This window comes from Triticum dicoccoides, chromosome 3B, assembly GCF_002162155.2.
Source record: "Triticum dicoccoides isolate Atlit2015 ecotype Zavitan chromosome 3B, WEW_v2.0, whole genome shotgun sequence".
NCBI lineage: Eukaryota > Viridiplantae > Streptophyta > Magnoliopsida > Poales > Poaceae > Triticum > Triticum dicoccoides.
The window spans coordinates 6,842,647-6,859,839 of NC_041385.1; the positions used below are offsets into that span (position 1 = coordinate 6,842,647).

The window sequence follows — 17,193 nt, forward strand, 5'->3', positions numbered from 1 at the left end:
CTAAGCGAGGGAATGGAGAGAGCCGAGCTAAGAGAATGGGAGCTTCATTGGCTGGCCCATGTTAGGGCATCCACAATGTTTAGAGGTTGTATGGCCTCTAAGCTAGGGTCCACATGCCTGCCTCTACACTTTTCCCAAAACTGTGTAGTATATGAAGTTTAGTTTGGCCTCTATGGTGGACCCATGGCAGGCACCATGCACATAAAAAATAGGTTTTTTCAATCAACCAATCTAGCATACATCATGCACCAGTGAGCATGACAAGTAGGGACACAATATTAATTTAGTCTGAAGAGAAAGATGGAGGCGCCTCTTAGCTTGGAGTCCATGCTAACCATTTTAGCTTGGAGGAAGTCATTTGCAGTGTATGGCGCCGGCCGCCAACTCATAGGAGGTGGCCATAGAATAATACGCTGGATAAAAAAATTTCATAAATATTACGTTGGATAAAAAAATTTCAAAAATAATACACCGTCGGCCCGCTGCAGGCCGACTGGCCTAGTCGGCCTACAGCTGGCCGACTGGTCCCTGTCGGCCCACTGTGGGCTGATTGGGTCCTGTCGGCCCACTGTGGGCCGACTGAAGCTAATTGGCTCGCTGTGGGCTAATTGTTTTTGCAAAAAAAGTAGGCATAAAAAATATATATTTTAAAAAATGTTAAGCATGTAATTAAAAATTGTTAAACATGTATAAAAATGTTCCTGATGTGTACAAAAAATGTACAATATATATGCAAAAAAATTGACATAAAAAATATGTTTTAGAAAGTGTTAAGCATGTATTTAAAAATTGTTAAATGTGTGTATAAAAAAAGTTCCTTATTTATCCAAAAAATATAGAATGTGTATGAAAAAAAGTTGACACAAAAAACAATTCTGAATAATTATAAAAAAATGTTGTTAATGGGTCATTTACATTGACATGATCATTTGGTCAAAAGTCATGAGTGCATTGTACTATTATATATGAGGAAACCAGCACTGGGAAAAAGGGAAAATATAAAGACACTTCTGGAGAAATTTAAGCAGGTAACCACTTGGAAAAAGCATGCCTCTGAGCTGACTGTTGACAAAGAGTGGACTTTTACCTCTGAGCCAGGGGCGGACCTAGGAATTGGCCACGACCCGGGCCCCAGGCCTACTACAATGTCGCTATAGGGCCCAAAAAACTACAGTTACCAAAGTAAGTAATGTGCATGCCCCAGGCCAGGCCCCCCGCGAGTGGCCAAGAATAGATCATACCGAAATCTCGGGCGTACTCCGCTACTAGTCCTCCCAACCATTCCCCGTAAAGACATGATCATGGATCGTCCTTCTTCCTACCACACGAGCAGTGCTGCTCTCCTGCTTGCTATCCTTCTATGATGTGCCTTGGTGTGCTCGGCCACGGCACCCCAGGTAAAGTACTGGACTGTATCCTTCTCCTTCTTCCCTTCGCGGTGATAGCCAACAAACACGACTACCACATTCATTACCTTGGTCGCAACATGGGCTCCACGTCCTTGTGCACGAGGACATCGACTTACAAGGTGGCAGCTGAGGGGGAGCGCCGGGAGCAGCGCAATGAGGCGCGTCGGGCGGCCTACGCGACGTCGCACGTGGGGCTGACTAGGTCTGCGCCGACACGGACCTCACGTTGGCCTGGGCTGATAATCGGTCAAGGGCCACTAGGCAGACGAATGCCCACCCCCAGCTCCGGATCAGGACTGTCTCTACAAATAGTGGGTAGATGATTTTGGTTGTTTGGCCAGAACCTCACCGGCAAGGGCAAGGACAAGGGTGGGCGGTGCGGGCTGAATTGCACGCCCGACCCTCCTCGCCAGCCGGACACAAGCGATCATTTGTGTGAGGCGGAGCGGTTGCGCCGCCGGCGTGCAACGACGAACGATCAAGGTTGCGGCAAACCCTGGGAGGTCTTATGCCACTGGATGGACGAGGGCAATGATGGCGGAGGCAATGACATACCGGGCGGGGCCGGAGGTGCCAGCAGCCTCCGAGGCCATGCCTACAAGTTGATCCTCCAGTACATCGCTAAGTTTAGTTTAAATTTCATCCGATTAAGTTGAGCTTTGTTAATTTTTATCCTTTTGACTGTTAATATATCAAAATTTAACAAATATCATCTGATTTGCATGAATATCGTCCATTGCTGTGAAAGATCCCTTTGAAATGAGACGGACGTTGTGCACCAGGTTGGTGCCTGCCCCGACGTTTTTTTAGTCTACCGCCCCCACGTTTGGTGTGTCCAATTTATTGAACGGGCGTTCAAGTTGTTTGAATGGTCTACATTTGTCCGGGAGGCGAGCATGACTATAGTTTGCTGAAATTCCAGTCTCACTTGAATAGTGGACATGATCGTAGTATAGGACCATTTGGTCAAAGCTATGCGTGCAATATATATTAATACTTTATGAAGAAACAGTGCATATCACAAAGGCTTTTTGGTATAAAATGATATCATAGACTTCCTTGAGAAATGAAAGATTGAATGTGGACAAATCCCATTGCAGCCAAAGGAAACTTGCTGGAAACACACCATCTTTGTTGACTGCTGACAAAGGCCAAAGGGAACTTTGAGGCCTCCTTTGGTTTGGAGGAATTTCATAGGAATTCTAGAGGATAGGATTTCTTATAGGATTTTTTCCTTTAGAGCCCTTTGGTTCATAGGAATGGATTCTTATTCCTACATAGGATTGGTTCCTATCCTCCACATTTTATAGGAAAATAAAAATGAGCCTAAACTCAATGGAAAAATTCCTTTGGTGCCAACCAAATGACATCTCGTTTCCTATTCCTACTCATAGGATTTGACATACATGTCATCTCATTTTCTACAAAATTCCTATTCCTACGATAATCCTATCCTATGAACCAAAAGAGGCCTGACTGTGTGAGCAAATATAGGTATATATATGCTTCTACGTACGCGAGCAACTAGCAGGAAGAGATCATAGGTATCAAAAACTTCTTCTGGTCCTAGCTACCATTCCTTGTGAGAAACACTGAGAAGCATGGAGCGCTCTTCCACCCACGTTGCTCTCTTGCTGCTGGCTCTCCTTGTATGCTGTTCCAGCATGGCATCCTCGGCGCTGGCGGCCCGAGGTAACTACTGAATTGTTGTTTCGTACATACACTTTTCCACGAGAAACAAATAGGAACTAATATGTTTAATTATGTCTGGCCGGCTTATGTGCATGCAGCTTTTGTGGACGGAAACCGTGAGGGAGAACGTCCTCCCGCGCCTTGGCCCTCGGGCAAGAGGTCAGCAGAGTGTCCAGGATGTGGAAGCACTTCGTCGCTGCCGGCGATGGCCGGACTTGCACCACACAGAAAGAACCTGCAGGTTGCTGCGAACGTCGACTTTTACGCATGAATCACACGTGGAAGTTTTCATTGTATGCATACAATTATCATGGACCCCCATGTTGACGGTCTCGCTATTGTTGTCCTCTTTTGTATGCACATATTTAAATATCATATATAGAAAATACCATAGAATAATTTTTCTATGGTTCTTGGTTTAAAAAAGTGGTGCTGCTATCATTGGCGTCGCCCAGAAGTGGCAAGCCCGGTGCCTTCATGATCATTACTTGCATATTCTGGTGAGCGTCAACAACGGATCCTCGAAATCATCGCTGTTATTGTCACCATATCCTTATTTCCCCACTTCTCCATCCTCATCATCCTCCTTCATTTCCTCGTCGTCACCATCAGCTTCTTTTGAATCGTTGTAGAGTTACCTACCATGGGAACCAGCGGCGCAGGATGTTGCAACGTAGCTCACACAGTGGCTAAATTGCTGTGCCATTTCATCATTGTCGACTTGCGGCACCAGATTGCTAAGCAAATAGGTCATGCTGCAAGGCAAATCCCCCACGAGATTTTCAACCTTGTTCCACAGTTGTGGGAAAGAAAAAAAAAGGAAAGGAAAGCATAGAAAAGCAGATAAAAAATAATAAAATGGATTATACCTTGACGTAGCAATTGGTCTTCATGTTGACATGCATGAAAATTTCCTTAAGTCTTCTATAATTGAGTAACCATGTATATGTGAATAACAAAAGTTTCAATAAACATCATGCCAATTACTGAAGGACCCATCGGCCTTTGTGTCTGCCGCGACAACCTTATCGACGTGCTCGTTTGTCAAGTAAGTGAAGCATTCAAGGTGCACACCGATGTCAAGCAAATTGACACCTAAGATGTCGACGTACATATCCTACTTCATGAATGCAAAATACTTGTATAATACAACTGGTATGGGTACCGAATTACTGTGGCGGAGCTGCTGGAACTACTCTCTGACAGGAAGTCCACCGGCGTGTGCATCATTTCGACGCACACAGGAAGTCCAAACAGTAAAACAAATAAAAAGAAAACATGACCACAACCGACCGAACCAGAGATTATATAGCTCATACACATAATCTACGAGAGGCTCGCCATCCAAACTAATTGAATAAATCTTATGCAACCTATTCCAGCCGGCTGGACCGAGAGGGCATAATTAAGCTTCCACGCGTCCATATGCTGCAGTGATGACTACATATAGGTTGAAGCCATAGATAAGTTACAACGACTCTTTTATTTGAAACGCCAAGGACTTTGACCGGCCATTAAGTGATCTGTCTCTATTAAGACGATTCTTCAGAGTAGGTACTACATAATATCCGATATCTACGTATATATATTTATACCAGTGAGGTCTTTGCGCTGCACAAGCCTTGCACACTAAACTTCTCTCTGCCGTTGTCGTAGAGCCAATTGGAATTACTGAAAGAAAAGGTGTTCATATGATGAGATCTTCCTCTTCTTCCATGGTACCAGCCATGGCAATCCTGGCTATCACACTCATACGCTGCTCCCTGCCATGCTCTGCTGACATCCAAGGTAATTTGTTCTACTAGACTAACTTCTTTCATGTGAGAACTACTAGGTTCGCTCTGCAGCAGTAATGTAATGTATATATTCTGCGTGTACACTCGGTTAACTTGTGATGTGCGTGCATGCAGTTCATACGGAGGGAACCCGTGAGGGACAGAGCCCTCCGGCGCCACAGGCAGCGCCACGCCAGGGTACGGCATACCGCCGCCGCCCCAACACTACGCCGCCGGCACCTGCAGTGCTGCACCGCAAGACCCTGCAGCAGGCTGTTCCAGTGCCACCGATGTGATGGTCTATACTATGCGCGCGCTCAGAAAGTTCATCGTTTTTGTTGGCAGAGTGAAGAAGTGCCAGTGACAGCGATATGTTACTAACTCCAGAAAAATAAGTATATGGAGATGCATGGCTCTAGCGTTCTTTTATTAAAAACATATCTTTCAATAAGATGGCTATATTCATCGTTTCGTAATAATCTGTATGAGTTTTAAATGTCAAGTACCTATTGTTAATGTTATGTATGTTCCGTCACAAAAGAATGAAGTGGATAAGATTGTTTGCAACATGGAAAATTTGTTTGTTTGCAACATGGAAAACTACTTTTTTTTGCGGGACCATTGCAATTTAATTTCCTTGAGCATGGCAGATGTAGTTTATGGATCACGGAAATTGACATGTCTTCAATTTTTGTCATGGCAATTTTAGTTTTCATGAAATCCGATGTTCAAATACATATTCAACGTTGGCAAAGTTGCCGTGTGAAAAATAATATTGTTCGCAAATTCATATGGTACCATATAACCAATTCACCAAGGCAAAAATTGTTGAAGGCAAATTTAGTAATGGACCCATGGCAAATCTTACCCTAGCAAATCTACTTTATGCATCGTGGAAAATTTATTAATTGACCATGGCAAATTTAGTTAATGGATCATGGAAAATTTCACTTTTATTTAACATTGCGATTTGAGTTCATTGCCCATGGAAAATTTTATCCTGTCTCATGACAAATATTCACTTTTTGGAACCCATTGCACTGCAGGTGTTGCGTCCTTGAAATTGCAATGATACATAAAACTGAAATTATTAAATTGCAATATCCATTATTGCAATGATACGTGAAACTAAAATTTATCTAGTCGCAATTCATGTGTGGAAACCAATTATGCAAAAAAAAAAGGTTTCACAGGTTGCAAAGATAGGGGAGGGGGAGCTAAACCAATGCCATAGTGCCAATTTTCATATTTTTTTCACAATTGGTTAATTATATGTGTCATTAGGATGGAAATTGCCTTTATTTACACGTTGGGGTGGGGGGGGGGGTACCTCAAATAATCTGATAGCATGCAATCTTGTTTGTAAAATTTCCATCTTTTTCAAAGAACAAAATCCTTAAATTTGTTGTTTTCTGACAATTTTTACTTTCATTGTTCGTGGGAGGTTTTGCTTTCATGGGACCATGGAAAGTTTTCTAATGCAACATTACTATTAAACAATATATGGTACACTTTTTTGTGTGTCCTCCGTGATTATAATTTTCAGTCCACATTTTTTATGTCTTCATGTATGTAGTAAAAATACCTTACAAAATTAATCCACATTTTTTGTGCTAATGTTCTTGAAAATCATAAGTAAATTCTAACTCATTCCCACTCGTCTAATAATATCAGAAGATTTAATCCACATATTTTACCACGGCAACTTAAAATATAGCACCATGGTAATTTTTATTAATTAACGCACGAAAATCTTTATAAACTAGAATATAGCTAACACATGCCGTATTTTTGACGAGGTAGAAGCATATACCACAAGGCAATGTGTATTACATCTTCACAAAATTGCCATGCGTTACATATGTTTGCGCACCTTTTCCTCCGCATTTGTTTTGTAGTCTTTCATAGCTTTAGGATGTAGTGTTTTGAATCTACAATAAGACATGGCAAATAGAAGCTTTTTTTTAGCCTTGCCAGTGCAAGAGGGACATCTTTTGGGCCAAGGTTAATAAGGCTTTTTTTGGCTACTACTTGACACGTTTTTGGGTCCAGCATTGGATTGACGCGAGTGCTATTAGCCTACTACCGATGGGAGGAGGGAGGGCTCCTATACAGCGCTTTAGGCGCCGGGTCGAGAAACTGGCGCACGCACCAGCTTCGCTTGGGCCGGCCCAATTAAATGAACTATTCGTCTCGCTCGCTCCGTTCCTTCACTCACCCGCTCCCTTCATTCTATCGCTCAATTTTCGGTTGGCTGGTCAACGGTTCACCATTTGAACATTGATATTTTTAAGAAAAAACAAAAAGAAGAAAAAAAATTGCAAAAAAGAAAAAATCGTGAATTCAAAAATATCTTAAAAAGTTCATCAAGTTTGAAAGAAAAAAATCAGTTTAGAAAAAACTTCATCAAGATTGAAAATAAGTTAAGGGTTTCAAAATAAAGTTCATCCCATTTTTAAAAAAAGTTCATTTCTAAGAAAAGTTCATCAAGTTTTTAAAATAAGTTCATCAATTTGAAAAAAGTTCATAGATTTCTAAAAAAGTTCATCGAATTTGAAGAAATGTTCATCAATTTTGGAAAAAGTTCATCAAATCTGAAAAAGGTCAACAATTTAAGAAAAAAATCATCAAATTCCTAAAAAAGTTCATCGAGTTCAGGAAAAAGTTCATCAAACTCAAAAAAATCCATTGGTTTTGGAAAAATTTCATCGATTTGGAAAAAGAAATCATTGAATTTGAAAAGAAGTTCATCAAATTGGAAAAAAGTTCATCAATTTGTTAAAAATATCATCGAATGTGCAAAAAAAATAGAAACTGGCAGAACCAAAAATAGAAAATAGAAAGAAATATAAAAAAGGAAAAATAAAAAAGAAGAAATAAAAACAGGAAAAAAAATGGAAGAAAAATGGTTAGAAAAAACCCACCGGAGCCCAACCTAGAAATCCAGGTGAAAAAACCAAAACCGGGGCTTCAGGCAGTAAGGAAAGAAGAACAAGACGAAAAGAAGTTGAGTAGCAAAACTCGTGCGATGTCCAAGTTGGTCACTACTGTCCACTACTAACGAAGTTGTTCCGAGTTTGAATCTTGGCACCGCGCCATTATTATTTTAGTTTTGAACAGAAAAGGAAAAACAAAGAAAGCAAATGGACCGGCCCAGGGCGCGGGTTTGTGTGCGACAGCTGGCGAAATAGGCTTTAACCGGCCTCTTCAGCACCAAATAGGAAATGGTCGATGGGAGGGGTGGGTTGCGCTGGGGGTTCGCCCAACAAACGGAATCGTTCCATGGATTGACCCTACCCAGCTAACGGTTTGTTCGGTACAGGAGCCGCGCAGGCCGAACGTTTAGGTGATATCAGGGTCCATAAAAAAAATAACAGTACAAGCAGTTGTCTCTACTTCTAATGAAGCAGTTGGTAGTCTCGCTTTCAGTTTTTTTTCGTCCCACCACTTTCGTCCGGTTTTTTTTGTAGGTTAACCGTCGTAGATTTTTTTCGTTGCCTCCCACACTTCATCGGTTTATTTTCACTTCACCCTCTCGCACAACGAAAAAAACTGAACGGATCAGAACTTTCCATACTGACGTAAATTATTTAGTAATGTCTTTATGTAAAAGAATCAATCACAATCAATCTCTAAAGAGTGAAGTGCATCCTATGTCCTCAAACTATTTCGAAGGTGTCATGTAGGTCCTCAAACTAAGAAAAGTGTCATCTAGGTCCTCCAAAATCCTTGAAGTGTAATAATTGTGTGTATATGTGACACCTCTAAAATAGTTCAAGGACCTATGTGACACCTTTGAAATAGTTGGAGGACTAGGATGACACACATATTGCACTTTGAGGATCTGGATGACGATTTTCATAGTTCGAGGACCTATGTGACACCTCTGAAATAGTTCGAGGACCTATGATGCACTTCACTCATCTCTAAATATCAAATCTAAATTAATTAATCTTCATAACGTTTGTTTCCTTTCGAATCACGTCCATAACTTTCCTTCCTTGTTTGAGCAGAAACTGTTTGGTAGCAGAGATTAGGAAGCTTCCTATCAGTGTAGTAATAGGAAGTATTCTTTTTCTTGATGATTCGTTTCCATGCATGATGATAGTAAATTAGGCCAACATTCACCACTATTTATCAACGTCATCAATCGTATCCATTCCTACCAGTTTTAAGGGAATCTGCTCGCTATGTCTTTTTTAAGGGGATCCGCTCGCTAAGTCGTCATCGAACATTATTTTCACAAACAATCTCTACTCCTAATGGAGCAGTTGGTAGCCTCGTACGGTTTATTTTTGTCCTTCTCCCACCTCCCCTGGTTTTTTTCATCCTCCCTCCCACCTCCCAATTTCATTGGTTTTTTTCGTCGGTTTTTACTCGCCCCCTCCCACCTCCCAATTTCGTACGGTTTTATTCGTCCCACCTCCCACCACCCCCTCATACTGGTTCTTTTTCTCTCCACTCTTTCCTTGCAAACCAATAATTTCCTAACATACAAAAGATCACGGATCTATCTTTCCTTACCCGAACCAATCGCGCCCTACATCAGTGCATTTCTTCATTAAGAAAACTAACACGTAAATCTTAACGCATTGTAAACAAATCCCGTTATGGACCTAATTAATTTATTATGGAATCTATACGTGGTCGCATTGGTTCTTTTTCTCTCCACTCTTTCCTTGCAAACCACTAATTTCCTAACATACAAAAGATCACGAATCTATCTTTCCTTGCCCGAATCAATCAATCCCTACATCAGTGCATTTCTTTATTAAAAAAACTAACACGTAAATCTTAACGCATTGTAAAGAAATCCCGTTATGGACCTAATTAATTTATTATGGAATCTGTACGTGGTCGCATCTCTCCCCTCGTGAAAAAATCGCATCCATCTCCCGTTAAAAAGGAAAAGAGAACATGAACGATCAATCCCACACCTTGCATCTCAGTAGCAAAAAATCGCCCCCGCCTCTGCTACTGCGCCTCGCCGTGTGCCCGGCTCGACCCATGCCTCGCCTGCATGGCTGGACGCCGCCGTCTCCACCGCCACGTACAAGAAAACGGTGGGCAGAACCATCCATTCAAATCGCACACCCCCACCCTCCTCCGCAATCCCTAGCCCCACATCACCCTATCGCTTTCTCGCCTCTCTTTCCCCTCGATGTAGATGGTGCCGAGCGGCGGCCTCGAGCACCGGCAGTGCCGCCCTCTCTATCTTCGCTGCGTCGAGAGATGGGTCAAGGCTATTGTCGGTTCGCCGCCCACGATTGTGCCGCCTCCGGTTGTCGCGCACCACCGGCTCCACCTAACGTGCCCGACCCTCTCCGCTTTCGACCTTCCGGCGACCACATCCCTCCGCGCCTCCATCCATCATCCACAAGGCCACTCCCTGCACCCACCCTCCTAAATTCTCCATACCGGCGGACAATCACCGAAGATCCAAGTTGGCCCGATATCAATTTTCTTACATGCTTTCTTTATCAGTTGGTGATGGGAATGGGTTCCAATTTCTCTCTCTGACTGTGGATTCGCAGGCAGGAAGCGCTTCTACATGCATCCTCCTGTCGGTCCCTAAAGTACCAAGGTAAATGGTTGGTGTTGCGTTTGTCTAGGATGATATATGTTGGCTCTGTTCCGGTTCATCCGAGCAGTTCCGGTACATCGTGCATTTATCTTGCCAGTAATGTTCTGTGATGCTCTGATGCACTTTGGGAATTGTTTATCTTGTCTTCAGTGCAAAACATTTGTTTATTAGTGCATGAGAAGAATCCTTGTTACTACCTTAAATCTGTTTTATAATCCTTATTGTTACGCACTAGCGCGTGTGCGTATGAAATAGATGGATTACGGTCCCGTACCCAATAAGATGGATATGTGTGTGTTAGAGAGAGAGAGGGAGAGGGGGAGAGAGAGTGAGGAGGAGGGAGGGAGAGAGTGTGTGTGAGAATTTGATGGTAAAAAGGTCGCCAATGTCACTTGATATGTATGAGAATATTAAATGTAATATTAACATAATTGATATTGAACTCTTAAAGTTAATGTGGCCCCATTGAAACGCACGGGTGTTCTTCTAATCTCAAAAAATAAGGCAGTTGTTACATTTTTTCCTCGATCGATTGCCTTTGCACCCAAAAAAGAAAAGAAAAAGAAAAAAAACGCGCACACTGCACAGGAGGCGCGCCCCAACCAACCTCTAGTTGTACTCGATTCACTTCACTAAGAAAAATCATAGGATACTGGAAACACAAAATTAGTACAGCAGAAGAGAAAAAAAAGAAGATGTATGAAGCCTTGGCATGAAGATAAAATCCAAAGTTGTGCACGCATGGTTCAACGGGGGCGTCCTGCAGGGCCACCTTACTCAATTCTCAGATCACGCAGTTGGAGCAGCGGCGGCGGCCCCTTCATCAGCCGACATGGTTTTGATCTTGCCCTTGCCCTTCCCCTTGGGCCTGCCAGCGGCAGCGCCAGCGGCGCCAGGGCCGAGTAGCTTGGGACACAAGAGCGGCGCGCTGATCTCCATGATGGAGACGGTGAAGGGGCGCGCGGCGACGACCTTGACGAGCTTGGCGACACTATCGGCGCCTGGGGAGCGTAGGTACATCTGGCCGTCCTTGTCCTTGGAGTAGTCGATGGTGCCCATGTCCTTATCCGTGTTGGAGAGCATGGTCTCCAGCTTGGCGACGTTGGTCTTCATCTCGCCCAGCTGGATGGGGTCGAAATACTTGATGAGCACATGATGCTGGAGGATGGTCCGCTGCTTTGCGGCCGGCACCGCCAAGAGTGGCTTTACGGCCTTCTCGGGGACGACCAGCACGGAAGCCGACTTGAGGCGGCTCACGTCATCGGCGACCTTTGTCTCCTTCAGGAGCCTCAAGAAGGTCGCGTACTGGGGCTTGTCAGCGAGCATCTGCGCCACATCGATGGCAGCCAGCGACGTTGGCGTCGCCACGGCGAGGAGGAGGATTGCGAGAAGGACTTTGGACGCCATCATGGTTGATTGTCGATATCACGGTGATGGTCGAGATGTATGGCTGATTATAAAGGCTGGGGTTATTGCTATTTTTGTCAAAGAAGAGTTTGTTTCCTCCAAACATTCTGCGGACGGCAAGCCATTGGTTTCGGGTAATTTCGGACCATGGTTTCTATTAATGGAAATAGGAGGGAAGGCCTCTCTTTCTTCAAAAAGAAAAGAAACTTTCATTGGTTCACATATTGTGGCCACTCCGCATCTACATGCCGGCTCTCCGTCCTTTACGTGTTTATTTATAGGTTTTACCAAAGAAGGGAGGTGTGGACGTGGGGTTTTAAACGAGTTCAATATTTTGTATTTACATTTCCACGTGGTTCAAGATTTTGTATTTGCATTTCTATATTGTTTGTCACTTCTATAGTGTTGTACACCATTGTTCCTGATTATTCTTTTAGAATTTTTCGTATGATTGTTTTGCCCAAAAATTAAAAACTTAAGGTCATGGGTATACCAACGCCCTAGCTCATTCGCACCTTTCCCTTCCTCCAGCTTTTTTTTTAGTAGCCTCGCTTCCTCCAACTAATCCAGCAGCAGGGCCGGCCCTGGGCCATGGCGAGCAGTGCGACCGCCTAGGGCCCATCCTGAGCAGGGGCCCATACGACTCTGCTGGCCCAGCCTATTAAGAACAGAGAAGCTAGCTAGCCACTCAGAAGTCTCTCCTCGCCTTGGAATTTTTATTCCATCTCTCTGAGACAGCGCAGCAGTTGATCTAAATAAAACTAATCCTGTTCGGCATGAGTGATGAGCTATCTCAAAAACAAAGAACAATCGCCCCTCGGTCCAATCTGTACAATTCGGTTTTGCTCTGATTGGTTATTCCTTGCACAGCATAAAATGTAGTGCACCTAGTAATTTCCTTTCCACTCGCTCACCTAGATGTTTTTACCTCTAGTTTAGTTTTTGGAAATGATATGGAGCCAACGTCTCTTGGGATCGGTTCTTTGAGCGCACGGTCTGATCGTGAGCATGAATCTCAACGCGGTGACATGTGGCAATCGCGGTCGGCGCACTGTTTTCTCAAACGTACCCCGCTGAGCGAAGACACACATGTCCGCTCTATTATTATTTTTGAGTGAAAGAGTCCATGTGTAGCATGGCATTTCCCATGATGTAGCATATACCAAATACCCAAAACATGTTCTGTGGTGCGTGGCATTTTATCTGCTTGTAGCATGACAATTCACACTACTGTTGTCCCATGGCAACTCTTTTTACTGCAACATGACATTCTTTTTCTGCTAGCATGGAAATTACAGAAAATGTGGGCAATATTCTCTTCTATAGCGTGGTAATTATATTTGTTATAGCATGACAATTCTAGCATGGCTATCAATAATCATGTGCGAAACTTCTATGTGGTATCGTGGCAATTTTCTCTGCTGCAACAATCGACATATTATACTATCTATAACACGACAATTCTCTATGCACGACATGGCAAACTCTGGCGTCGTTCGCTCGCAGGATCCTCCGAGAACGAACCACGCCGTTCAAAGGAGCCTCGCAGAAAGCACAAGAGAAAAGTATATTTTTCGTCCCTCAACTCTTGGCAGAGTCTAGATTTGGTCCCTAAACTTCGAAACCGGATAATTTGCACCCCCAACTACTAAAACCGGACATGGTTTGTCCGTGGACACGGTTTTGACCGGTGTTTGTGCTGACTTTCGCTGGTTTTGACCGTGTTTTGACTTCTGACTCAAATTCACATACTTTCTTCAAGTCCGTTTATATTTTCAGGCCCGCATACTTTCTACAAAAGTTCATGAGTTTGAATAAGTGCACGGATTTGAAAGCAGTGCACGAACTTGAAAGAATTACACGGATTTGAGAAAAATACTTGAACTAGAAAAAAGTATGCGAATTTGGAAAATTGCGTGAACTTGATAAAGTACATAGATTTGAAAATAGTGCGAATTTCAAAAGGATATGTGAATTTGAAATTTTTACGCGAACATGAAAAAGTACACGCAGATGAAAAAAACGTACATGAATTTCAAAAGATTCATGGATTCGAAAAATATACGTGTATTTAAGTCAGCACCGGTGAAAATCAGGGTGAGTTAGCACCAAAACCGCTGAAAGCTGAGACCAGGGATGAACCTCGTCCCGTTTCAGTAGTTGATGGTGCAAGTTGTCCGGATTCAAAGTTGAGGGATCAAATCTAGATTTCGCTAAGAGTTGAGGGACGAGAAATATACTTTTCTCAAAGCACAATCATTCTTGCCATAGATACTACTAGGGGGAGCACGTTGTCTCCCAGTTAGAGTGCTTTCCTTTTCTCTTCGGCTCTGCCCTGACCGAAGGACCAATTAGTGGCCCGCCAGCTGAAAATGATGCTGCGGTGCCGAACTACGCGTCGACGGCTGATGCACGCTGCATGACTTCCCAGGTCTATAGATAAAGGACGAAAGAGGAAGATCTCTTCCATGATTATGGGCCACTGACGCTGTTGTCAAGCCAGACCAATTTTTCCAAGGTTGACGGAAGGCAGACTTTGACCATCAACAAGAGTCTCCAAGACCGTCCCCTATAATACAAGGCTAGTAATAGCGTTATACTATGCAGCTAGAGAGCGGAGGATCATGGAGCGCTCTTCTTCTTCCATGGCACACGGTGTTGCCCTCCTGGCGCTCATCTGCTGTTGGTTAGCATGCTCGGCGGCGGCCCAAGGTAACTAATTAACCTCTACTCGCAGCTCAGTTGCCTCATTATAGGATGATGATTGATGATGATACATGCAGTTGTTCCGGACGGACGCCGTGAGCCAAGGGCTCCGCCGTCGCCACTGCCTGGGAACCAGAACCCGGTGGAGGCTCCAGCTGAGATTGCGTCGCCACCACCGCCTATGGACACAACCGCGCTTGCGCCGCACCGCAAGACCCTGCAGCAGGCTGTTTCGAGCGTTCATCATGTATGAAGCACTGTCGCTCCGATATGTTCTTGTCTATGCATGTACGGTTCTTGGTGATGAGGATTGTTTGCTGTGTTGGCGACTGAAACTATTAATAACAGACAAAAAAATCGAACAGCCCAAGAAGTTCGGTGAGGCAGTCCAACTTGTAAAATTTTCTTTGTACACATTAAATAGCTAAAGGATCAAATTCGTTTAGACATTTTTGTTGCACCACAGAAATATCCGAAAACTTCTAGGCACTGTTAGTACGAAAGTTCTTTTGACTTGGAAAGTTTAAAGTATGGTCGATATAAGTCAAACTATGGCCAAATTGCCAAGGAAATTCGCACGCGCTCACTGGACTCACACAGTATTATACTCAAGAAGCTGGATCATAGCCAAAGTACAGTAACTCATGTGCTTGTTTTCACCCATATAAAGGAAAATTTCAAGAATGGTGTGCCACATAGGATAAACAAATCTTTTTTGAGGTGAAGATAGTAAACTAGCACGGCTCTTGATGCAAAGTCGGAAAATTAATCTTGTTAGAGGGTACACCTACATGGTGGTTCAAAAAAATTCTACTCTCACTTTCCCCCATATTTTTGGTAACAGGCACATTTATTTTAATGTTCCTCAAACAAGAAAATATAAAAGACGGACAGGGGGAGAAAAATAAACTACTAGCATTGTGATGACCATTGCGGTAACATGCTTACAAATACTATGTACTACTTTATAAATAAATTGATCAGATAGCTCATAACAAGTCATACTCAATATGCCTTAGAAATTATCGATCTACCACCGAGCGATAAATACAGCAAAACAAAAACAAATCATCACCAACGAAACAATTCAACCAAACGCATCATCAGAGCTCAAGTTTTTCACCCTTTCAGGTCAGCATGAAAAATATTCAATCAACTCTACCACGGGGATCCCGCAACCGCTTATCAAGCGCGCACCCTTCGAGTCAACACATAAGGAAAAATATCGGCAAGGGCAAATTAGCCCTATAAAAAGCATGATAAGTATTGTACCATCAATGCATCGAAACAAATCTGAATGACATAGCTAGAAGAATATTTATGATCAACATGATTCAATTTCTTTGATAAGAAACTAGCCTACTTTTCTCATCTTATTTTTTCCACATCACTATAAATATATTTTTCTTTCGAACGTGTGTATGCACTCGGTCTCTTGATAGAATGATGCAAGCAACCCATTTATTGTGAAGTTTTTAATTCGGTATCGAAGTTGATTTTTTTGATAAGAACAGGGCCTCAGTGGAAAATTGAATAAGACTACAACAATGACCACACTAGCACTACAGGAATCAGCTACTTTGTCATCTGCCACAGCGGATGGCAAATCCAGGGACGGCGGACGACAAACAGTGACAGCAAAGATAGGGTCGGCAAACAGGCCATTTGTCGTCTGCTTTTTATGGCGGACGGCAAAAAGTGCTTTGCCTACAGCGGCGGACGGCAAAGAGGAGTGACGGCAAAATACTGGACGTCCGCCAGCGTTAGTCCGTTAGGCGGCTAACGGCGGCCTTTGCCGTCAGCCAGCGGACGGCAAATTTGAGCGCCTCTTTGCCGTCCGCCAGTTGACGTCAGCAATGCGTCAGCGCCCGCTGTGTTTTGCCGTCAGCCACGGCGGACGGCAAAGGCAAAGTCTTTGCCATCAGCTTAACTTTGCCGTCCGCCACGGTAGGCAAATTTGCCAAATGGCTCATCTCTGAGGAAGCATAGGTGGCCGCCACGTGTCCCCTTTGCCGTCTGCCACCGACGGCAAAGGGCTCTTTGCCGTCTGTCGCGCATATATATCACAGCACATATATATCCATCACATAAATATCCAGCACATATATGTCCAACATAATAAATATCCAGCATATATATATCCATCCATACATATTACCATCAATCCATACATAGGTTGCACATAGTCCCATCAATCCATACATATTACAATATGCAAAGTTTCATCATAGCAATCTAGTTTCATCATAGCAAGCGAGCAGAATACAAGAAGTGCATCAAAGGAAAAAACAAGCAATCCATCATAGGATGCTGGCTTCCGTGAAGTGAATGAAACCTGCAAAATGACAAATAAGAAAGTTCGAAAAAGAATAGAAGAAGAAGAAGAAGACTAGAAGAAGAAGTATATGCCATTTATTAGCTAACTTAGGTGAACTGGATCATTTATGAGCTAAATTAGTTGAAATTGATCGTTTATGAGCTAAGTTAGGTGAAATGGATCGTTTATGAGCTAAGTTAGGTGAAATGGATCGTTTATGAGCTAACCTAGGTGAAATGGGTCGTTTATGAGCTAACCTAGGTGAAATAGGTCGTTTATGAGCTAACCTAGGTGAAATGGGTC

General features: G+C 43.2%; 1 protein-coding gene and 1 long non-coding RNA gene across 2 annotated transcripts; one reads left to right on the forward strand and one right to left on the reverse strand.

The window, feature by feature from the left end:
- Window positions 1–4,728: 4,728 nt before the first annotated feature.
- On the forward strand, window positions 4,729–5,489 carry LOC119280450. Its single transcript, XR_005138085.1, has 2 exons — window positions 4,729–4,889; window positions 5,012–5,489. It is a non-coding gene; the product is annotated as an uncharacterized LOC119280450 (long non-coding RNA).
- Window positions 5,490–10,905: 5,416 nt separating this feature from the next.
- LOC119280451 (fasciclin-like arabinogalactan protein 10) lies at window positions 10,906–11,876 on the reverse strand. Its single transcript, XM_037561292.1, has one exon. It carries the CDS (start codon window positions 11,868–11,870, stop codon window positions 11,250–11,252), a length of 621 nt encoding a protein of 206 aa, XP_037417189.1. The 5' UTR covers window positions 11,871–11,876; the 3' UTR covers window positions 10,906–11,249.
- Window positions 11,877–17,193: the final 5,317 nt, after the last annotated feature.

Bases quoted from the DNA above. Each gene is read 5' to 3' on its own strand.
- LOC119280451 (XM_037561292.1), bottom strand. From the start codon at position 11,870: ATGATGGCGTCCAAAGTCCTTCTCGCAATCCTCCTCCTCGCCGTGGCG.